Genomic DNA, 21,383 nt, shown 5'->3' with positions numbered 1-21,383 from the left:
CCATTAAGGTCACATAGTCAAAGTGTGACTGTTGAATCACATGGGATCTCAAGACTGCATTATACAGTTCTGTTAAAAATTGTCCCTTTCCTGTTTTTTCCCCCATTTTTTTGTCACACGTTTCAATATTAGACACAGATAACCCGAGTAAATACAAAATGCAGTTTTAAATGATTATTTAATTAATCGGGGGTGGGGGGGGGGGAGATCTAAAGCTACCTGGCCCTGTGTGAAAAATATAATTACCCCCTTTTTAAATCATGAAATAACTGTGAGCAACCTTTTTTATCTTGCCCAATGATACTTGGCATGCAGACTGGAGGAGCCAGGGATCAAACTGCCAACCTGCCGATCAGTAGGTGACCTGCTCTACCTCCTGAGCTACAGCCACCCCTTTAATTTACATTATATTAATATTAGACAAAGGTAACCCCAAGTATATACAAAAATATCAGTTTTTAAATGATGAATTCATCTCAATTGGATTTAGGTCTGGACTTTTATCCTACATCACTCAGTCAGATTTTTGCCAGATTTTTGGCTGTGGCTAGTGAAAAAACTCTAAAAGCAAATAGCTAACCCCAAGTTGCTCTCCGATGCAGCTATCGGAGTGTGAATGTTGTTAGAAAAGCACTCAGTTTAGAGTCAGTGCTTGTGAGAATGGGTGTGATTGGGTGAATGTGGCATGTTGTATACAGTGCTTTGAGTACGCCGGGAGAGTAGAAAAGCGCTATATAAGAATCACTCCACTTACCATTTAAAGATAGGAAATCAGGAGGGAGGTATTAATTGAGGTTTCTGATAGCTGGTTTTGGAGGGCACTGTGCCTTTTCAATGAGAGTCGTTCAGAGTGGACATTGATGGCTTCTCAGGCCAAAGTATGAACATTATCATCCTGAAAACAGTCTGTCCTGATGAGTTCTTCTCTGCTGAGCCATGCGTCTGTGGAGTGGTTGTCTGGTTTTCCTGTGTAACATTATGAGCACTCCTTGCTGCACTGAGCAGCACACACTACGTTGCTTAGATTGTGTTTGTGCCTTTGGGATGAACCAGTGCTTTTCTAAAGGTGTTGCTGGATTTGACATACACTTGCATGTTATACTGAGTTGTTCCATCATAATTTCTTAGAAATGTAATTTCTGACAAGCCTGCCCAGCGATCAAGAACCACACCTTGATTCACAGTTTGGATCATGTGACCATTAATAACTCAAGTGGTTGCTGGGTGGATCAGTGACTTTCTGCATAACCTCCATGGTGGGTAAATACCTGGGACTCTACACTGGAACTGAAGAAGCTTCTTGGATGAAGCGAAAAGTCTTCATGAATTGAAAAGAAGTCCAACTAGTGCTTAAGACTACCATGACCTGAAAGACTGAGAACCTACAGATATAGTCTGTTAATTGGTTTTATTTGACTCTCAGTTAAGATGTTCAGAGGTTGATTTACTTAAAATACCATGATCTTTTTAAAAATTTTATTTCTTTGGATGATCCATTTAAAATCCACTGACCACAGGTTTTTTTTTAGCTCATGAAAAGTGGATTTTTTTTTTTAGGGTTTGCACAGAAGACAGCCTGCAATCAGTGGTGCATAACACATTAATTAACGTACAGACCTGCCGGATCTCTTTGGCACTGCGCTCTCTTTGTAGCCTGTTTATCCTGCTGCCTCTGTCCAGCTGCTCACCGAGGGCCCTGAGCTGTCTGTCTCTATCCTCCATGTCAGCTCTCATTTGTTCCAAGGTCTGCACTCGATGAGTGTCCAGCTCCTGTCTGCTGCGGGCTTCCCGTGCAGACCGATGCCTGAACACCTGGAGCTCCTCTGTCTGTGAGCGAGAACCAGCAAACATTCAGTGAATACTAGGGGTGCAACGATACACAAAATTCACGGTTCGGTTCGATACTTTGGTGTCACGGTTCGATATTTTTTTGATACAAAAAAAATGTTCATGCCTTTTTAATTTGTCATTTATTAAAATTATAAATATATATTTTAACTCAAAAGTACAGTTTTTAAATTTAATGTTGCTGAAACAAAAGTAATTAAAAAAACAAATATATCTCTATAGCTCTCAAAATTTCAAAATCCCTGGTAGCCCTTCGGGCAGGGACTCTTCAGTTTTTGGTAGCCCAAAATAAATGTAAGTAGCCCGAATAAAAAAAGAGAGCAATTTTTTGATTGATGTTTTGTTTCCTGTTTTGTTTCCTTTACAATATTATACATTAAAGTATAATATTGTAAAGGAAACAAAACATTAATCAAAAAATTGTTGAAAAACAAATGACAACATTGTATAAAAATTACAATCATCAACTCAAATACTTGGTTCTAATTGAACAGAAATTTCTATGAACTTGTAAGAACTGTGTAGGACATGAATCAGTCTGTGTCAGATCCTGAATTTGAAATTTCTGCTGAAGTCACGGGTAAGAGACAAGTGGAACCAAGATCTAGGCCATTTGCTTTTTGAAGTTTGCAAAGACTGCTAAATTTTGCCAGTGGTAGTTCACTCTTTGCAACATAGTACGCTGTTCTAAACAGATTTTTCAGGTTTATTTTTAGTATGTTATTTGCAATTGGTGTTTGTTCTGGGAAAGATATTGCAGACTGAGCAATAATGCATTTCTTGCATTTCTCATGGGTTCTAATGGGGGCCTTTCTTAAAATGACTGGTCCCAGTAACAAAGGCGCTTGTCGACTCAGAAATCGAGAGAAAACCAACAACACACCCGGCAGAACATTATGTTATTTACACGGGTGCACATAAGTGGTCCGCATGTGCGCATTCGCTGTCAAAATAAAAGACGCGCACCAGATAAGAAGTTGCAACGCGCGTTTGCGTCCATATAAAAAGCACTGTTTTTGTCCACTAGAGTGGGATTTTCACGGCACATTCCGCACCACATCTCTGTGCGTTAATCATTTGTTTGAAGCCAGCTCACCTCCTGCAACCACTTTTCCGAGCTTCTTTTGTGGTTCGGACTCCTTCTGACATTTCTTTGGAGGTAGAGGAACACCAAAGTAATTGCTTAAAGGAGCTTCTTCAACATCTTTAAGAGTTTTAAACAAATGTCTGTCCTCCTCCAGAAAATCTTATGTATGCAAACACGCGTTGCAACTTCATATCTTGTGCGTGTTTTGTTTTTTTTTGACAGCGAATGCGCACCTGCGGACCACTTATGTGCAGCCCCGGTTATATAGCTGGTCATATTGCAGCCACAGAAATTCTTTTGTCTATGAAACCATAAAGCTGCACTTTCTTTTTGCCTTATAGTCTGATTTGTCATAACTTTTCCGTTTTGTATTAAGCTTTTCTTTGGCTGTCACTTCTTCACCCTGACCTCTCTTATTTGGCTCAGCAGAACTAAAATATATATCCTGCTGCTTTTACACACACACACACACACACACACACATAACGGTCAGCGATTCTCTGCGCGATCAACCTCTCATATGTTTAAGCTTGCTGCGGGAGATTTCACTTGTCATGTTTGCATAGTAAGCTAACGATTGATAAGACGATGTCAGAGGAATTGGTGCACAAATTATCATCACTCACCAATCAGTGCTGTCGCTCTCTATACACAGTTCACATGATTGCAAAGTGAAAGCAAAAAACAAGCGCAAATTCAAACGCGATTTCAATATGTCACATATTGACAGTGGCTCATCGATGCCAATGACATAATTACCCAGCTACATTTCGGAAAGAATGCAAAAGCATTGACATATTTTTCCTTCCTACAATAGCCCGATGGGCAGGGAAGAGAGATTTTGGTAGCCCGACTGGGGTTGCAAAATGCTAGCCCGACGTCCCGGCGCTAGCGATTTTGCAAGCCCTGTATCTGATTGAGGAATCACTCATCTTTGGAAAAGAGAGTTTATTACAGAGAAATGGCTCTTTCCAAAATAAAAGCTATACTATACGCTTCTTCTGGGCTATATTCTCAGCAGCATATTGTAGCGGGTCAGGGCTGTTCGGGGTTCTGTTTGTACAGTTGTGTTTTGTTTATGTTGCCATAGTGACGGGTGACGCCCTCTCGCTGCGACGATGTGTCCTTCCGGGGTCAGAGGGCGCCCTGTGTGTTGTTGTTGTTGCTGTGCGGTTGCCGCGCTGAGCAGTTAGCTAGCGGCAGTGTTCTTCTGCAGATGTCAATAAACGGCTGTGCTCCCTGGCTAGCTCACGGGAAGCAAGACCAAACGACACCTCCGTCTCCTCGTTGTCTGAGCTCGCCACATTGGTGTCAGAAGTGGGATGATGGTGGCACCCCATGTTCTGACCCGAGTGACTTTTCCCCCGCCGGTCGTGACCGGCCGGTGCGCCAAAAGAAGGCACATGGACATTTGCGAAGTGAGAGCAAAAAACAAGCGCAAATTCAAACGCGATTTCAATATGTCACATATTGACAGTGGCTCACCGATGCCAATGACATAATTACCCAGCTACATTTCCGAAAGAATGCAAAAGCACTGACATATATTTTTCTTCCTACAATAGCCCGACGGGCAGGGCAGAGATAGATTTTGGTAGCCCGACTGGAAAAATCCCGGGCTAGCGATTTTGCAAGCCCTGTGTTACAGGCATGGCCCTTTAAGGATGAAGCCTGATGGGAAATGTATTCGGGATGTGTGTAGCGGGACTGCCTGGTGTGTGTGTGAAGAGAGAGAGCGGAGAAGGGGAAAAAGTAACGGTTAGCTACAGAAGAGACGAAAAGAAAATAAATAAAAGGAATATAATAACTCCCTCGACAGCCAGAGTTGTGTCGGCGATGCTCGCTGTGAGTAAACTGTTTCAGCCCACTGTACGCGGTGTTCGTGCCTTAGAGAAGAAATAAAGTTCGGTGAAGCAGTTTCCTATGCCTCCTTCGATCTTTTTGCTAGCGGAGTTGACCTGTAGCTGTTGCCGGCTACGAGTCAGTTACGGAACCTTCAAGTAACTGCCAGAGGTTTCCTTACTACGGTTCGGGGCCGCGGATCTGGCGCAGTAACACCTGTATCTGATTGAGGAATCACTCATCTTTGGAAAAGAGAGTTTATTACAGAGAAATGGCTCTTTCCAAAATAAAAGCTATACTATACGCTTCTTCTGGGCTATATTCTCAGCAGCATATTGTAGCGGGTCAGGGCTGTTCGGGGTTCTGTTTGTACAGTTATGTTTTGTTTATGTTGCCATAGTGACGGGTGACGCCCTCTCGCTGCGACGGTGTGTCCTTCCGGGGTCAGAGGGCGCCCTGTGTGTTGTTGTTGTTGTTACTGTGCGGTTGCCGCGCTGAGCAGTTAGCTAGCAGCAGTGTTCTAATGCAGATGTCAATAAACGGCTGTGCTCCCTGGCTAGCTCACGGGAAGCAAGACCAAACGACACCTCCGTCTCCTCGTTGTCTGAGCTCGCCACAATATTAAACATATCAGGTCCCCATAAGGAGAATCATGTGCTAACGGCTGTCTAAATGACTCGGGTAAAGTTTGTAGCATGCATGCTTGTTGTTTTTGTCTGCTTCCACTTGTCTTTGCACTAGGATGATGTCGTCGTAAATGTGCAGTCATATTCGTTGTGTTCCCACTAGTGCTGTCAGCGTTAATCTCGTTGAAATGACGTTAACGCCACAACACGGAGAGCTACCCCTGCGTGGGGCTAGACGGCCAACACGTTAACGAGCTAACTGCGCTAACACACTAGTTCCCACCCATGTAATTGAGCATTGCGTGGCACATCCAACATACTGTTTTACTTTAGTCCATGACGCGCTTACCTTCAGGGTCATACGTCACATGAAAACCAAAATAATTCCAAATGCCATATCTGAATGACGGTGGGGGAGGTTCAATTTGCCATGTTGCAAGGAGAGCTTAACTTCTGTCTCACTAGCTTGCCCTGGGCTCTTCCTTCTGACGATGCTGTCTGTGTTGAACGCTCAGTGGATCTGCGCTCGACAGTGCAGCCTAGGCGGAGTAGTCGAACGCAGATTCACTGAGCGCTCAACACAGACAGCATCGTCAGAAGGAAAGTTGATCAAATAAATTACAAATTTTGTATTGTTCGATACATATGCATACCGAACCGAAAGCACTGTATCGAACGGTTCAATATCGATACGAGTATCGTTGCACCCCTAGTGAATACATCCAGACTTCTTCTCCTGACAGCTCTTGCCACTGTCAAAACTGAAAATGCACAGCTTTACATTAATTAGGAAGTCTATGGGAGCGAAATGTGATTTAAAACACTTCAACATGTGCAGTGAGCCTCCAAAAACCCAGATCCTGTCCTCAGAGATCCAAAAAAGCCAACAAGAGAAAGCTGGAGAAGCTGCAATATAATGCAAGTGTCTGTAGGATCAGCAACGAGGCAAAAAAAAAAAAAAAAGTAGTTAACTTTTAAAATCCTGGCATTTTAAAATAAACCTGCACTGCTTCTGAAAGCATTCAACAGCACCTTCACCAAGCTTAAGAAATACAAACCAAACATTTCTTAGTTTTAATGAATTTCAGAGTATTTGCAGTTTCAGCTGATGTTAGCTGATGTAGCAGGTGTGAATAGGAGTGCATGTACCTTCCTGCTGAGCTGCTTCTTGATGCTGCTGCACTCGGCCTGAGAGCAGGTCAGCGCCTGCTGTGCAAAGTCCAGCTCCCCCTGCAGGAGAGCCACCTTATCCTCTGATAACATTTTCACTCTGAGAGCCTCTGTGCGAGTGGTAACCTCCCTCTGCAAAATGACCAGTGTAAGTAAGTAAGTAAAATTTTATTTATATAGCACATTTCTAGATAAGAGATCACAAAGTGCTTTACAAGGTATAGACACAGATTAAAAAGACGAAGTACAGTCAAAAGTTAACAAAATGCAATTTTAAAAAGATGTGTTTTTAGCTGTTTTTTAAAAGTAATCAGTGAATCAGCAGATCTTAAGTTCTGAGGAAGAGAATTCCACAGTCTGGCGGCCACAGTAGCAAAAGCTCGATCACCCCTAGTTTTCAGTCTCGTATACTTAATAACAAGTAGGCCCTGACCACAAGACCTCAGAGACCTACTAGGGGCATAGGGCTGTAAGAGTTCAATGATGTATGATGGCCAGTGTGGCACTGAGTTCATAAATGTATAAATATGGGCTTAGAAAAATAATGCAAAGCTGACAAAATTAGTGAGGATTAAGCAGGCCAAGCAAAAGAAAACATTAAACTTTTAAATTACAGTACATGAGTACATGTAACATTGTTACATTATTTGTTTAAATCCTACAACTAAGCATATTCATGCTTTTCCCTTTTTACTTGATGGCCTCATGTTCCCTCCCTGCAAGAGGTAAAGCTAATTTCTGATTGCTGAATATTTCTTCATCCTGCTGCTAACCTGCTTGGTTTGGAGCAGTTGCCTGTGAAGTTTCTCCTGGTCGACCACCTTCCTCCAGCATCTCAGAGCCTTCAGTTTACAGAGCAGAGCAGTCAGCCGGCTGTTCTCCAGCTTCAACTCGTGGACGTCTTCCTTCTTAAGATAACAGGTATGAAAGTGGTACAATTCACAGATCATCTTCAATACTTCTGCTCTTTTTAACTGCCTACACAAAAACTTTCCGTACCTTTAACTGTGTGAGGGCGAGTCCATCATTGTCTTTGGTGCAGCCGTACCTCTTCTTGAGCTTGATGATCTTGTCCACTCCTTCCCCCCGTGCTCTGTTCACTCTCACACTTATGTCCCGCCTCATTTGTCGGGGATATTCATCAAGTCTGGCCTGAAAGCCAAACAAAATCACCAAACAAGTCTTTAACAAATCAAAATGTGAGATATGACAAAATAACACTTGTTTATGTATTTCAGGAATAAAGAACTAAAGAATAAGCAACGTTTTACCACATAGTTTAAAGTTATTGTCCAATCAATTATATTTCTATAGCATCAACAACAGTTACAACAAGGTGCATTATATTGCATGGTAAAGATCTTACAATATTATAAAGAGAACACCAACAATCAGATGTTAGCAAATTATTATGGTACAGAGAAACTTCTGAGAAAGTGTCATTCAACCGCTTTCTGCTCAAATATGATATATGAAAAGGGCAAGTATATATTCTAGTTATAAAGAAACAGTACACTTACCAGCCACTTTGTCATTTTCACCACTTCAGCTACTTGCTAACACAAAACTGGTGAAAACTACAGAGTCACACTGTGTCACTTCTGCCAGCTAAGAACTCAAAACGGAGGCTAAAATTTGCATAATCTCACAGAAGAGTGAAAAAAACTTGTCTGATGGGTCTTAATTTCTACTACAACATTTGGATGTCGAGGGTGAAAGTTTTGTTGTAGCCCTTTAACAGGGGGCCTTGTTCTTTCACCTTTAACTGGATGCAGGTAGAGAAAAGGTGTCGGACCAGAGGGTGGTAGCGTTCTTTGAATGTGAGGCCGAGCTGTTCCTCTAAATTAATTTTCTCTTCTTCGAGGTGAGCAACTTGGGCCCGCAGGGCTGAGACCTCCAACATCATCCCACGGCATAAATCTGCCACCTGTGGATTAATAGAGCTCAAAAGTAGTTTTGTTTGAAAGCTCTTAATCTCAAACATGACTTACATTCCTAAAGCAGCTCAAATCTGCTTTTCTGCTACTAACTCACAAAATCATAGAGGCTACAGATGGGAATCACTGTGTGTACCTCTTTGTGAGAATTACTTGTCTGAGCGTCCTTCAAACTCTTCAAATCCTGCAGTTAAAATAGTGAAAGATAATAGATTTCATTTTTTTTTTTAAAAAAATATATAAACTGCCAATAATATATTTAATCAGATAAAAAGATATTCCACACATGTACCTGCTCTCTCTGGTACAGAAGCTGAGTGTGCTGCTGCAGGATTTGTTCATAAAACTGTGAGTAAAGCAGAAAGCATTGGCGCTCTCGCTCCATCACTGAGGAGCCGAGGTGAGTGAGACACTCCTGCAGATGATCCCGAGAGACCTTCAGCTAAAAAAGAAAACCAAGAATTATTATTAATGAATATCTAAAGTTTAGCAACTTGCATTAATACTCTATCCCCCCCCCATTCTTTGGGATATAAGTTTTAATAGTCAACAAGCTGCACTGTTATATTCTCTCTATGTGTGTTGGCATTTCTTCACACAATACATGTGAAAGAGATACTTACAAGAGTAGTCAGAAGGAAATTAATGTCACCGTAATTTTAGGCTTTTAATGATGTCTTTCAACTGCTCTTTTTCCAGGGTAGAATTATTGTAGAGCATAAAAACAAGAAGGGGTTTCTTTATCCATACAGAGTCAAATATATACAGAGACCCCCACTGATATTTGGTTAAATGTCATTTAGCAAAGTTACACTTCAACCAGACACTTTTAGAAGCCATCGATGAGTTTCTGGTGTAATTGTTGTATTTGTGTATTTGACCACCTCTCTTGGTAGAGTTCATTTAAATTTGTTGGTTTGCTGGCATGGACCTGGCTTTTAAGCGCAGCCCATGAGTAAAAGCGCTACACAAATACAAGCCATTTACCATTTTACCATAAGTTTTCAATAGTTGAAGAATTTGGAGTTAGCCCTCTTCCTTCATTATTGCATCCACTTTTTGTGATGTAGCAGTACCACTGGAAGCAAAACAGCCCCCAGACCATGATGCTACCACCACCGTGCTGGACAGCTGGCACTGTGTTCTTAGGTTAGAAAGCATCACAATCATTCCTACAAACACATCTCTTGTCATTTAGGCCAAATATATGGTGGCCCTGAGAGGCCAAATGGACTGCAACTTAAGAAAACACCAGCAATAAGAAAAACGCTGCAAAAGCACGCAAAACACAACAGAAATAGGAAAAACAAAAACAGAAATAGGAAAAAAAGTGTTGCGCTGGGAGACACCTAAAAGAAGTGGAGGATCTATCGCTTTTGTGAGGAAAGAAAAGATGACAGGTAAGTGTGTTAGCCTAACTATTAGCCTAAAAATCCATCATCAGTATTATATGAATCATGATAAAACACACCTAGCATGTTTTGGGTTCCTGCAACTGGTTCGTTGGGTTATTGTCTCCCCAGAAACTTCCACACTTCCTTTGTGCTTTTAGAAATCTGTTTTCTTTTTTCCCATTTCCGTTTTTCCCTATTTCTGTTGTGTTTTGTGTGCTTTTGCAGCGTTTTTCTTATTGCTGGTGTTTTCTTAAGTTGCAGTCCATTTGGCCTCTCAGGGCCACCGTACAAATAGCTCAATCATTGTCACGTCTGTCATCACTGATAAGAAGTTTACATGTTGTGAAGTTAAAAGCTATTGAAGAGCCTTCAACACCACTTATAACTGCTGTAGGAACAGTTCAAAGAAATCAATAAAAGGCCTGAATAACCATAGCATTCATTACCTCAAGTGTGAAGACATTACTGGTCACAACAGCAGCTTGTAAACATTTAGTTGCATGTAAAAATGTTGCTTTTAGAGAAAACTTCCCCTTAATTTTTAACTTTTTAAAAAGAGTTTGTACATTACTCCACATACCCTCTGTGGGAAACGTGATTGCCACCTTTATTTTGCAGACTCTCGAGGAAGAAGAATCCTGGTGGAAATGGACTGATTACCTTCTCTTTCTAAAATAAGACAATTTCTCAAACACCTGTCAAATAAAACGTCTACCTAAAGCTGATACCAAGCAACACCTCATGTTCCCTGTCCCACATGTTTGCATAATTAACTGAGCATGTTCCCACTCCTTTCTCCTCTTCTTATGGACAGGAAAGCAGTTAACTAAACAACTTCACTTTCTTCCTGTGCACTGGAAATGATAGGAATAAGCAGCACATTTTGCATGTTTTTCCAAATACTTTGTGTACTTGGGGCTGTTAGAAATGATAATGATAGCGCTGGAGTGCAACCAGCTTGTATAATCAGCTCAGGAGAAATGGCAGCCTTTGTAGAGCAAGCATTTAAGGTATTTAGTGCGTTTTTGAAGGCATGCCTTAGCAGAGCAGGGTTTTAAGAGCATTATAAAGCCCACATTTGAAATAACAATGAATGTAAGTAGATAAAATACACAGGTTTGAGTTTCTTTTTCAGCAGAGATCCTACACAGTAATCAGAAGCCTGTCAACAGTAGCAGCACATTATTAAAAGACTTTAGGGGAGAACAAAGCATCAGTGGGTATTTTCCCTACCTCTCCCTCCGACTGCTCAGCTCCCTGCATCAGCTGCTGGATGAATGTTTCCACCATCTGTGGCTGCTCACGGGACAAACTGTACTTCATTTGACTTCTTTTCCACAGCTCTGCTTACATATGGAAACATTATGTAACTGCAATCATATAGTTAATAGTAAAAATATTTTTGAATGGGTATTTAAAGGTAGATTCAGTGGTGTTTATGCGCACCTGTGGGGAGCCGATTATCTTGTTGAGTTTTCTCTGAAAGCACTAGTGTGAGCTCTCTGCTCATCTTTCTCTGCACTGCTCTAATCATGTCGCACTCTGTGCTCTCCATCAGCAGGTGGAGCTGGAAAAAGTAGATTTTGCAGCACTACAAGTTCTTGTTATTATGACATGATGATTTAATTGTGCAGTTTTCATTGTGCTTGTACCTGCCAGGCTTTCACATCAACCTCTGAAGCTCCAGGAGGGGGCAGAAGAGACTGGGTGCCAGAGATTAAAACCTCATAGTGATGCTCTTTATCCATTTGTTTAGCCAGAGCTCTCATACTGGGGTAAAAGATTTCATCTCTAAAAACAAAGTGAATAATTGCTGTAAAACAATGATTGAATTAGAAAGACCTAAGCATACCTTACATTATCCTAAAACAACATTAACTTTGTCACAAAAACAAACAATTATTTTCTGATATGAGTAAATAACATTATTTGAGTGTCTGATTTTTGATATTCTTTAATTACCGGTAAAGTTTTACAAACTGTTGATACAAAGCAGGTGTACTGAAGACATCGGCGCCTAAACGTCTTAGAGCCCATCTCTCCTTGAAGACCTCCAGCTGCTTTGTCAGCAGGAGAAAACCTTTCAGCACAGACTGGACTCTGATTGGATCTTGAAGGTTTGAGGAATTGATCTTTATCTCCTCTTCTTCATCATCTTCTCTGCAGCTTTTATTTCCCTGCAATAAAAAAGGAATAGTTATCGAATCAGCAATCTTAGTGATTTACTTACAATTTTATTCACTAATGTGTGAACCCTAATGTGGAAGCGTCACTGGTATGACCTTGTTAGAAACTGTCGCTACTTCATTAGGTGTGCCACTATGCTGAAGGTCATCTTTGTTGCCATGGAGATGAACAGGCTCTGCCTCTCTTCCACCGTTCAGGACGTCCTCCATGAGCAGGGACACCCCAAGGATTGCAGCATTGGCCTGCAGTCTGCTGCGACTGCTCAGGCTGCTCAAACAGAGCTGCAAATAACCATGAAATCTTTTTAACTATCACTGGGAGAGTTTAATGATGCATTAAAAAACCCAAAACAAACAAAGCTGTGTAGTTGGTTAAGGACAATACAAGAAAGAAGTCCGCACCCATATTTGTATAAATAAAGATACGAAATGCAACGACTTTCTTTTTAGCAGATGATCATGAATTTACTTGAGCATTTTTCTCTTAATGACAACAATACTGAGGTCCCATCTGTTTAGTGTCACACCACAACAGCAGTCACCTCAGTGTGCTTCATATTTTAATGTAAAGTCTCCACAATAATCCAGAGAAGATCCAAACAATCACAAAACCCATATGAGCAAGCACTTGGTGAAAGTGGGAAGGAAAAACTCCTTTTAACAGGAAGAAACTTCCAGAATTATGACATATTGATGGCAAAATATATTTTTGGTTGGAAACATGATTCAAATCTACCAAGTCTCATCAGCACCATTAACAGGTGAAAAAAAAGCATATGAGGTGGTGAACCTGCATGCAGTGTTCAGTAGGTGGGACATCCCAAACATGAAGAGGGAGCAGTCCATGACAGGCTATGAAACTCCTCCATGGATACATCCTCTGCGCCTGCAGCAGACAAAGCCACAGAAAGATGACGTGACAGAGCACATTTCCTCTCATCCTCTCAAGTGTTTTCATGTTTTTTGAAAACATATGTTAGGATGGTTTTCTAAAATGATTATATGAGGTCACCACTTGACAGCCTTGATTCTCCAAAGGTTGAGGAACGGGCAGCGTGAGACTGAAGACGTCAGTCTGGATGCAGCCAATCATCGGAGGGAGAGCGTTCGCCATGTTGTCATTTACACTCTGGTAGGAAGTAACATCACCAGAGGAGAGGAAAGCCTCCCTAGACATGATAAACATACTTTCATTATTAAGGTTTATTAAGCTGTGATAGAAGAGTGATGGAGGGAAACTTTAGGCAAGTAACTGGAGAAAAAAAAAAAAAAACTGATACCGCAAAAGCTTTGAGTTGTTGAAATATTTGAATTGGCCAAACACCTCACATCACCCAGCAGTGGAAAATGCATCAACATGAACTAATCACTAAATTTAAGCCATACTTTTCTTTATGTTTTTAAAATATTATACACCATTTTTTTTAAAGCATGTTTCTTTTGCAAAATTTGAAAATGTTTTCTATTAAATGCTGGTATTTTTTTTTTAAATCAATGAAAACTGCATCATAACAAAGGAAACCATAAAACCAAACACAGAAAAGAAAAAAGTAAAACAGCCTTTAAATATCTTTGTCATGGAGAAAGTGTCAGTATGGTAGCAGACAGCTGAGGGAAGTGACGATTTCACCGCTGACCTGACAAAGATTCTGACAGCAGTATCAAACTGCAGCAGGAGGACCTGCCTGCGCAGCTGCAGCAGGCGGCCGACAGACTCCAGGTTGCTGGGATCAGAGAGATGATCAACCTGCTGCTGGAGCTCCTGCAACTCTGTTCCTGTACAGCACCCAGAGAGGAAAAAACAAATGTGTGAATGGCTGTCCAAATCCAGGTTTTCCTTTCCTACTATATCACCTGGTCCCTGGTTATACCTGAAATGCAAAGATGGTTAAATGAATATGAAAGTTGTATGGCCAGTTCAGTCTGAACCGATAGGAAGGCAAAAGTAACTCTCTCTCCTCTTATCTAAGAATGGAAAAATAATATTTCATGCATCCGCAGTCACCAGATCTCAGTTCTATGGAGCACTTTTGGGATGTGGTGCATTGGGAGATTCACATCATGGATGTGCAGCCAATAAATCTGCAGCAACTGTGTGATGCTGTCATGTCAGAACAAACCAAATTTTTACATTAAAAAAAAAAAAAAGATGTATTTATTCTGTCATGTGTCAATTTTGAGTCATTCCATCCTATTCACTCTCAGCATTGCATGAGAGATCCCTAAACATTACCATTACTACAATTCTTTTGGAACGCTTCATTTATAAAATAAACCTACCGATGCTTTCAGCGCCTCCCCAGTCAGCCGCCAGAAGTGATCCTGCTGCATCATGTCCTCTCCCCCATCTTAAAGAGTCTTGTCTGTTTCCCAGTTTGGAGAAGCTGATCAGGTAATGAATGATGCCATGAAGAGCTGACACGATCTGCAGAGTGTGACGGAGAGCCTCATCACATGCCTAATGAAATCAGACCAGAAGAGAGTTAAAGGCCAGAGAAAGAAAGTGTTAACATGCGTCTCTCCTCCACCAACACGGTGAAGAACAAAAACAGATCTGCTCTAAAATTAGTTCATGGCATGAGAAACCGAAAGCTAAAGTTATCACCCTGTGACCTGCTGTAACATTAGTCTCAGTGACAAGTTTAAGTGTCTCACCGAAACATTAAGTGTTTTGAACATGCGAAGCACTTCAGTGAAGTGGGGGATGTACCAGAGGTTGAGGAGAGTTCTTCCATCTGCACACAACAACTGCTGAAAAATCCTGTTTGGGAGACAGCTTGGTTTGAAAAGCTTCCCCGGATACAACTGAAGAAACATCTCTACGAAAATGCCCAAACTTGGCATTTTGGCTCAAATTCTTTAAACAAGTTTCACCGTACCATAACCAGAACACAAATAAAATGTGGATAATCACTCTTTAATGCTTAGAGGTTGTACCTGGGGTCAGAACAATGATCAGCAACCGGCTGTCCAATCATGAAGTAGGACTGACGAATGTAGGGAATGTCTTCCAAGAGAAAGGTCAGATTGTGGTAATATCCAACAATCTGAGCTCTCACACAGTGCATGGACATTTGTGTGCTGAATCTGAGAAAAAAAAAAACATTTAGAAGAACCTTACTATCATAGGAAAAACTCAGTAAAGCTCAGGTTGTCTGTTTTAACAAAAAAAGGATGCCCGAGAACATACTTCCTGAGAAAGTCGATTATGAGCTCCCTTTTGATCTTTGCAGCCTCCTCCTGCACAGTGAGACAAATTAATTTTACTTCATGAGCAGCCAATCACATTTATCATCCTGCTCAGCCACCTGCGTGCATCTCACCGGGGTTTTTAGAAACCCCCCCACGGCCTGTTTCTTCTTCACAAATGAATTCAGCATCTCGTCACGCAGACCCACTTTTTCCAGCTGGATGGACACAAATGCGCCCATCACCCTGAAGGAACAAATGAGATTTTATATCATAAAGAGCAAAAAAAAAAAAAGTGTTAATCACTACTGGTGTAGTTTGTCCTGTAAGTCAATACCGCTTTTTTGTGGAAGTTCTCGTGGAGGGTTTGGAGTGAAAAGATTTATATTGTTCCTGCAGGCCGCCTGTGTGGCTGCCAGAGCCAGAGTTACATGTTACATCTTTGTCTTCCCTCTGAGATTAATAAAGATGATAAGAAAAATATTTCAACAGCTGTGTGTTTATATAAAAGCATTAAAAAAATAACACCACAGTATTCAGACTCTTTTGTTCAGTACAAAGAGTCACAAATACATGCCATTACCAATAAATCAGCGTGTAAACACTATTATTCTCAGATGTTGGACCCAACTAACCCTTGGGCAGTATTAATATTATTGTTACTCAGCCTGTGTTTTCCAGTCCAATGGATCCACCATATTGTGCTGTTTTCAAATCAACAACCATAAAAATGTATGCAAAAAACAAAACAGATGTTTATTTTGTCCCAATTCCATCCACATACAGAGCACACATACAGTTAATATTTCACACACACATTGAGGCTTTTCTTTTTATTGCCTCTGGATCTAGAACATAATTTCGACCAGGGAACGTCTGATCAGGATGATTTTATTTGATGTCCTGCACAACAATGCCCACTCAGTCCCATCATGTATTTGAAGTCCAGTGTGAAGTCATTAAGACTGTTATTTTGACAGGTTCTTCACAGGAAAGGCAAATACTCCAAGTTGAAATTACTTTTCACCAGAGAGCAACACAAACCTCGGCTGAAGATGAATCACTTTCTGCCCAAAGACAAAGTCGAGCCAGTTTGACCGCACTCATCAAGGCGTTCTTCTGTGTAACCTGACAGGCCAACGCCACCTGGAGGTTCTCGATACTCTGTCTGTTCATAAGCTAGGAAAAGCAACACATGAAAGTATTTGTGTGTATTAATTTATTTTCTGATAAGCCTTAATGTTTACTTTAATCTCACATGGATAACTGCTTCCTCTGAGCTGAAGCTAAACCTCCCGATCTGGTTCTCGTCCAGTTCCTGAATGCTCAGAGGCAGATGGGATGGGATGAGCCTGCAGCAGAAAGTCCTCTTTAATTTTCTTTCAAACACAGTTTACTGCTTTTGTAAAGAAGCTGAAATAATAGACATTGCTAGATTGCTTAAGAGAAGTCCTAACATCTTTTTGACAGCTTCTCTCAAACATGTCTGGTTTTTAATATACAGCAGACTTTTTAGTTAAAGAGAATAAAATTCCAGCTTTCAGCTATTATGAAAATGAAGATTTATTTGGAAAAATCAGATGTAGTTATGTTTTACCTGTCCACACAGCTGTCGTCCTCCAGGATTTCTGTGATAAAAACAGGCCTCTGCTGGACTCTGACTTTCTGATCAGTACACTCAAACTGCAGCGGTCTCAGATACAAGTGGAACTCCTCAAAGCCGAGCGCTAAGGCCACATTTCTGTACAGCCTGAGAAAAAAATGTTACGTTACTCATTTAATTCAAACTGGTTAATCCTGGCTGCACAGAAATGTTAACATATCAGCAAAGAGCCAGTATAACCTAACAACAGCTGTAGTTTAATAGAAACTGGATTCTTCTTATCCTGGGGGGGTCTAAAGTTTTAAACAACTTGCAGTGGGTGAAGACAAATGTCAGTGACAGGATAGCATCAAGAGTGAAAGGGAAAATTTACAAAATTAACAAGTGATGTATAGTTTGAGGATGTTGGCACTGACAAAAAAAAGACAGCAGGCAGAGCTGAAAATGTCAAGATTTCCATTGGGAGACACCAGCATGGACAAGAATAAACATGACTACATCAGAGGGACAGCACAGGTTTGGAGAAAGAGTTAAAAAACAAAAGGACGAGATGGTTTGGACATGTGCAGAATTGGTATAGTGGATATATTGGATAAAAGGTGTTGAACTTGGAGCTGCCAGACGGAAAGAGGAAGACCAGAGAAAAGTCGTGGATGTAGTGAAGGAGGTGCAACAGAGAAGTATGAAATGTAAAAATGTAGGAAATTGAAAGTGGAAAGTTGTTTGTGTTATCATGCTATATAAAACTTAAATGTGTTAGGTTGCAGCTGGATATGTTTGGGTGTAAATATAATAACTCTTTGAAGTAACCTTTGAGGCTCATTTCTGAACTGAGCAGTTTGTTATATGTCAGGTATGTTTATAGAACAAAAGGACTGGGTTTTCATCAGAACTTGATGATTGGCTGAAAAACCTGCAAACTGTTTAATATTTAGCAAACCACCTCTTTATTGATGCATAGTGAGGTGTCAAAACTTGTTACTAAGGGTACAAAGGACTTTGTCAAATGCGATCTTCATGGGGGAAAAAGGAGTTAAATAAAAGGTCCAGAACCTATTGTAAATACCCCTGGCCCTCTGCTGTAAGTGTTTTCTTAACTGTGCCAGATGTGCCGTCTCTGAGGCAGATTCCAGCAGGCGATGGCGGATGCTCATAAGCTCCAGCAGCACGGACAATGTTTCTACAGCACAGGGGTGCTTGTCTGGTCCTTGCTTCATGTCCCTCTCCTCTGCAGCTTTTACTAGTGACAGGCCCAACTTCTGGACCAAAATTGGATCCTCGATAAACACGTCTGAGAACAACTGAGAGCAACAGAAACTGGGATTTAGTGAAATGGCTTATTTTTTTGTACACAGTAATCTGAACATACTCTGAACAAGAACGTACATCTCTTTGTATTTGTGAGCTGTAGGAGGCTCCTGGTGAAGTCTGGTTGTTCCAGATTTTCAGTGCCTGCTCTAAGAGGTTGTGTTCGAGGTGGAGTTTGTCAGTGATGCTCGTGGCTCGGTGCAACTGACATAGTTCAGTGTGAGCCTGAACCAATCCGTGATAGACTGCAGAGGCCAGACAGAGTGATGGGTGAACTTCTAGCAGGAATACGTTCATCAGAGCAGGCCTGCAAAAAACAAAACAAAAACAAAAGGACGCAAGGAGGGAAAAACATGAGCATTAAAAGAAGAAAATAATTATGTTTTATAATATAAAGTCTTCCACAGCTGTTTTAACTTGCCTCGTGCCTCCAAGTGAGACCAAATATTGGGGAACATAGTTGAGTGGACGACCATAGCTGGTTATAAAGCCTTTGTGATCATTTCTCCAGATGCGCTGAAGGTACAGTCGCTGTCTCTCTATCTGTTCAGAGGAACAACATAACCACAACATATAACTGTGGTGTGTCTCATGTACAGACCACAGTTATTGCACAGCTTCACATGTAAATACAATCCAATGCATCATTTAGTGTTTACCTGATTGTCCAGAATGTCTCGGATCAGCCGCTGGTGGCTCTGCATGCAGCTGATCTCAGTCCTGCAGGCCTGAAAATAGTTATCCTGGTTCAGGTCCAGCTGTGGCTTCCTGTGCATGATGTCAGTGATAACTTGGGCCAATGCAAACCTCTCCTCTGTGCCCACTGCATGCTGGTAGGCTTCATAGTAACAGTTTAAAAGCTGCAGAAACACAGAAGTGCACAGTTAGTTGTAACAGAATGTCAGTCGTAGTTCTATAAAGTTCAATGCTAACAGGAAATGACTGAGCCAAAAGAAATCAAATCCTCTTTTCCATCAATCTACCTGGACTTTGCTCTCCATGAACTCAGTCTCACATGTCCACAAATTGAGAAGCAAAGCAATGCGGTCAACATCTGTCCCAGCCCAGGAGTTGAAATCTACTGTCGAGGCTGACACTCCCTCAGTTTTTCCAATTTGTTTGATCGTGTTTTTGTGGATGAAGTGCGAGCCGATGAGGAGAAGCTCATTCATCAGCTCTACAAGGTCCTGCAGAGCAGCGTCGTACATGATGTAAAACCCTCTGGGGTCCTGAGTGTGGATGTAACGACCCTCAGAGGTGTAAAAATCATGAAGATTCTCTACCTCTGCAAACTCCATGAACTCTGAGCAGTGGACCTAGACAGTTGTAAGAAGCAATGTCTGGATTCTCAGTTAAACCAATTTTTTAAAATTCACTTGAAGCAAGAGGATATATGTTTTTACCTTGTAATCGACAGGAGTGCTGTGAATATACTGGACAGAGCCGAGACCTTCTGCCTCTCCTTTTCCTCCTCTGGCTACATTCATCCAACCCGTCTCCTCCGCTGTGCTGCGCAGCACCTGTCCTTCTAGCTGCAAACCTGCCAGGTCAAAGGTCAAAGTCCTTTCCACAGAGCGCAGGTAGTTCAGCATCCCAAGTGACACACGCTGCAGATGGTAAAAATTAAAACGACATTTGAGAGCTCGCATACTATAGCAACAGACAGATATACTTCATATATTTTCTCTCTTTCTTTTTTAATCAACAAGAAAACGATCATCAGCAAAAAACAGTTTAGAGACAAGAGAAAGAACAATTCAGTATCCACAACTGCACCAAAGAATAAAACAGTGAAGTGTGGATTATTAAACTTCAGGTCTCTCTCTCCCATTTTATTAAAAATTGATCAACAAATTGATTTACTCTGCCTTATAGACACCTGTTTACAGCAGGATGATTATGTTAGTTTAAATAAATGGCAGCAATCTTCCACTCCAGTCGTTAATTAACCAAAGACCCTGTTTTTAGTCTGATTTAGTGCTCAGCTCAGATAAAATAATTATCATGGGTGATTTTAACATCAGTGTAGATACTGACAGCCTCAACAAGGCATGTAATCAATCATTAGACTCGATTGACTTCTTTCAAAATGTAAAAGAACCCACCCACCACTTTAATCACACTCTAGATCTTGTTCTCACATAAAGGCACAGAAACTGAACATTTCCACATAACTTTACATTTACAATGGTGGATTACACATCAGTGGGGAATAGATTTCATCTCAGTAGATGTCTTTCTAAAAGTGCTGTAACTAAGTTTAAGGATGTAATTCATCTACTGTTCTCTTCTTCTATGCCTGGTGCCAAACAGCAGAGCAGCTACCTAAACGCTACTCCCATAGAGGTTGATTATCTTGTTAATAATTTCACTTCTTCACTGCGAACACCTCTGGATACTGTAGCTCTTCTGAAAAAGAAAGGCTCAAACCAGAATTACTTGACTCCCTTGTATAACTCTCAGACGCAGACCTAAAGCAGACAACCCAGTAAGGACCAGGGGAAATGGTAAATGGACTAGTTCTTATATAGCACTTTTCTACTCTGAAAACTCTAAACTCTACTCTAAAACTACTTTAAAAAAAACTTCATTCACCCTCATTCGGTCAAGCACTTTTTTCTACTCCTTAAGTGCTTTCTATTTAACATTCATGCGCATTCATACTCCGATGGATGCATTGGAAAGCAACTTGAGGTCAGTATCTTGCACAAGGATATTTGGCATGCAGACTGGAGCAGATAGGGATTGAAGCACCAGTCTTCTGATTAGTAGGTGATCTGCTCTACCACCTGTAGCATTCCTTTAAGCAAAAGTTAACTAGTAAGAACTTCATGAATTTCTTCACAAATAAAATTTTAAACATTAGAGAAAAAGTCACTCGTAACCATCTCACAGACGTAACATTATGTACAGCTGACTTCAGTTATTACTTCCTCCAAAGCATCAACATGTCTTTTAGACCCCATTCAAAACTGCTCAGAGAAGTCCCACCAATAATTAATGTTTCAGTCTTAAATATGGTCAACCTCTCTCTAATAATCGGCTATGTACCACTGGCCTTCAACCTGGCAGGAGGTAATTTTAAAAAACGCTTTAGTGAAGGTTACAAATGATCTTCTAATTGCCTTAGAAGTGGACTCGTCTCTTAGCTTTTCCTGCTAGACCTCAGTGCAGCGTTTGATCCTGTCGACCC

At 41.0% G+C, this 21,383-nt stretch overlaps 1 protein-coding gene across 1 annotated transcript in view; it reads right to left on the bottom strand.

Annotated features, from left to right (window-relative positions):
• Positions 1-21,383, bottom strand: part of si:ch73-242m19.1 — a 35,838-nt gene that overhangs the window by 7,032 nt on the left and 7,423 nt on the right. Inside the window, exons 13-42 of the mRNA XM_040042459.1 lie at positions 19,594-19,797; positions 19,174-19,506; positions 18,850-19,050; positions 18,612-18,733; positions 18,269-18,497; positions 17,981-18,183; positions 16,877-17,029; positions 16,538-16,631; positions 16,324-16,458; positions 15,617-15,732; positions 15,414-15,525; positions 15,281-15,330; positions 15,028-15,177; positions 14,746-14,851; positions 14,371-14,548; positions 13,728-13,866; positions 13,106-13,259; positions 12,881-12,976; positions 12,187-12,372; positions 11,867-12,081; positions 11,557-11,695; positions 11,351-11,471; positions 11,138-11,247; positions 8,803-8,952; positions 8,647-8,694; positions 8,333-8,500; positions 7,573-7,725; positions 7,347-7,481; positions 6,553-6,705; positions 1,618-1,827 (exon numbers count right to left, since the gene is read on the bottom strand). Of these exons, the coding sequence (XP_039898393.1) occupies positions 1,618-1,827; positions 6,553-6,705; positions 7,347-7,481; positions 7,573-7,725; positions 8,333-8,500; positions 8,647-8,694; positions 8,803-8,952; positions 11,138-11,247; positions 11,351-11,471; positions 11,557-11,695; positions 11,867-12,081; positions 12,187-12,372; positions 12,881-12,976; positions 13,106-13,259; positions 13,728-13,866; positions 14,371-14,548; positions 14,746-14,851; positions 15,028-15,177; positions 15,281-15,330; positions 15,414-15,525; positions 15,617-15,732; positions 16,324-16,458; positions 16,538-16,631; positions 16,877-17,029; positions 17,981-18,183; positions 18,269-18,497; positions 18,612-18,733; positions 18,850-19,050; positions 19,174-19,506; positions 19,594-19,797 (4,563 nt within the window). The remainder of the gene's footprint in view (positions 1-1,617; positions 1,828-6,552; positions 6,706-7,346; positions 7,482-7,572; positions 7,726-8,332; positions 8,501-8,646; positions 8,695-8,802; positions 8,953-11,137; positions 11,248-11,350; positions 11,472-11,556; positions 11,696-11,866; positions 12,082-12,186; positions 12,373-12,880; positions 12,977-13,105; positions 13,260-13,727; positions 13,867-14,370; positions 14,549-14,745; positions 14,852-15,027; positions 15,178-15,280; positions 15,331-15,413; positions 15,526-15,616; positions 15,733-16,323; positions 16,459-16,537; positions 16,632-16,876; positions 17,030-17,980; positions 18,184-18,268; positions 18,498-18,611; positions 18,734-18,849; positions 19,051-19,173; positions 19,507-19,593; positions 19,798-21,383) is intronic.

Source organism: Simochromis diagramma, unplaced genomic scaffold (genome assembly GCF_900408965.1).
Source record: "Simochromis diagramma unplaced genomic scaffold, fSimDia1.1 OVJJ01000304.1, whole genome shotgun sequence".
NCBI lineage: Eukaryota > Metazoa > Chordata > Actinopteri > Cichliformes > Cichlidae > Simochromis > Simochromis diagramma.
This window is presented reverse-complemented; position numbering and strand designations above follow the sequence as displayed.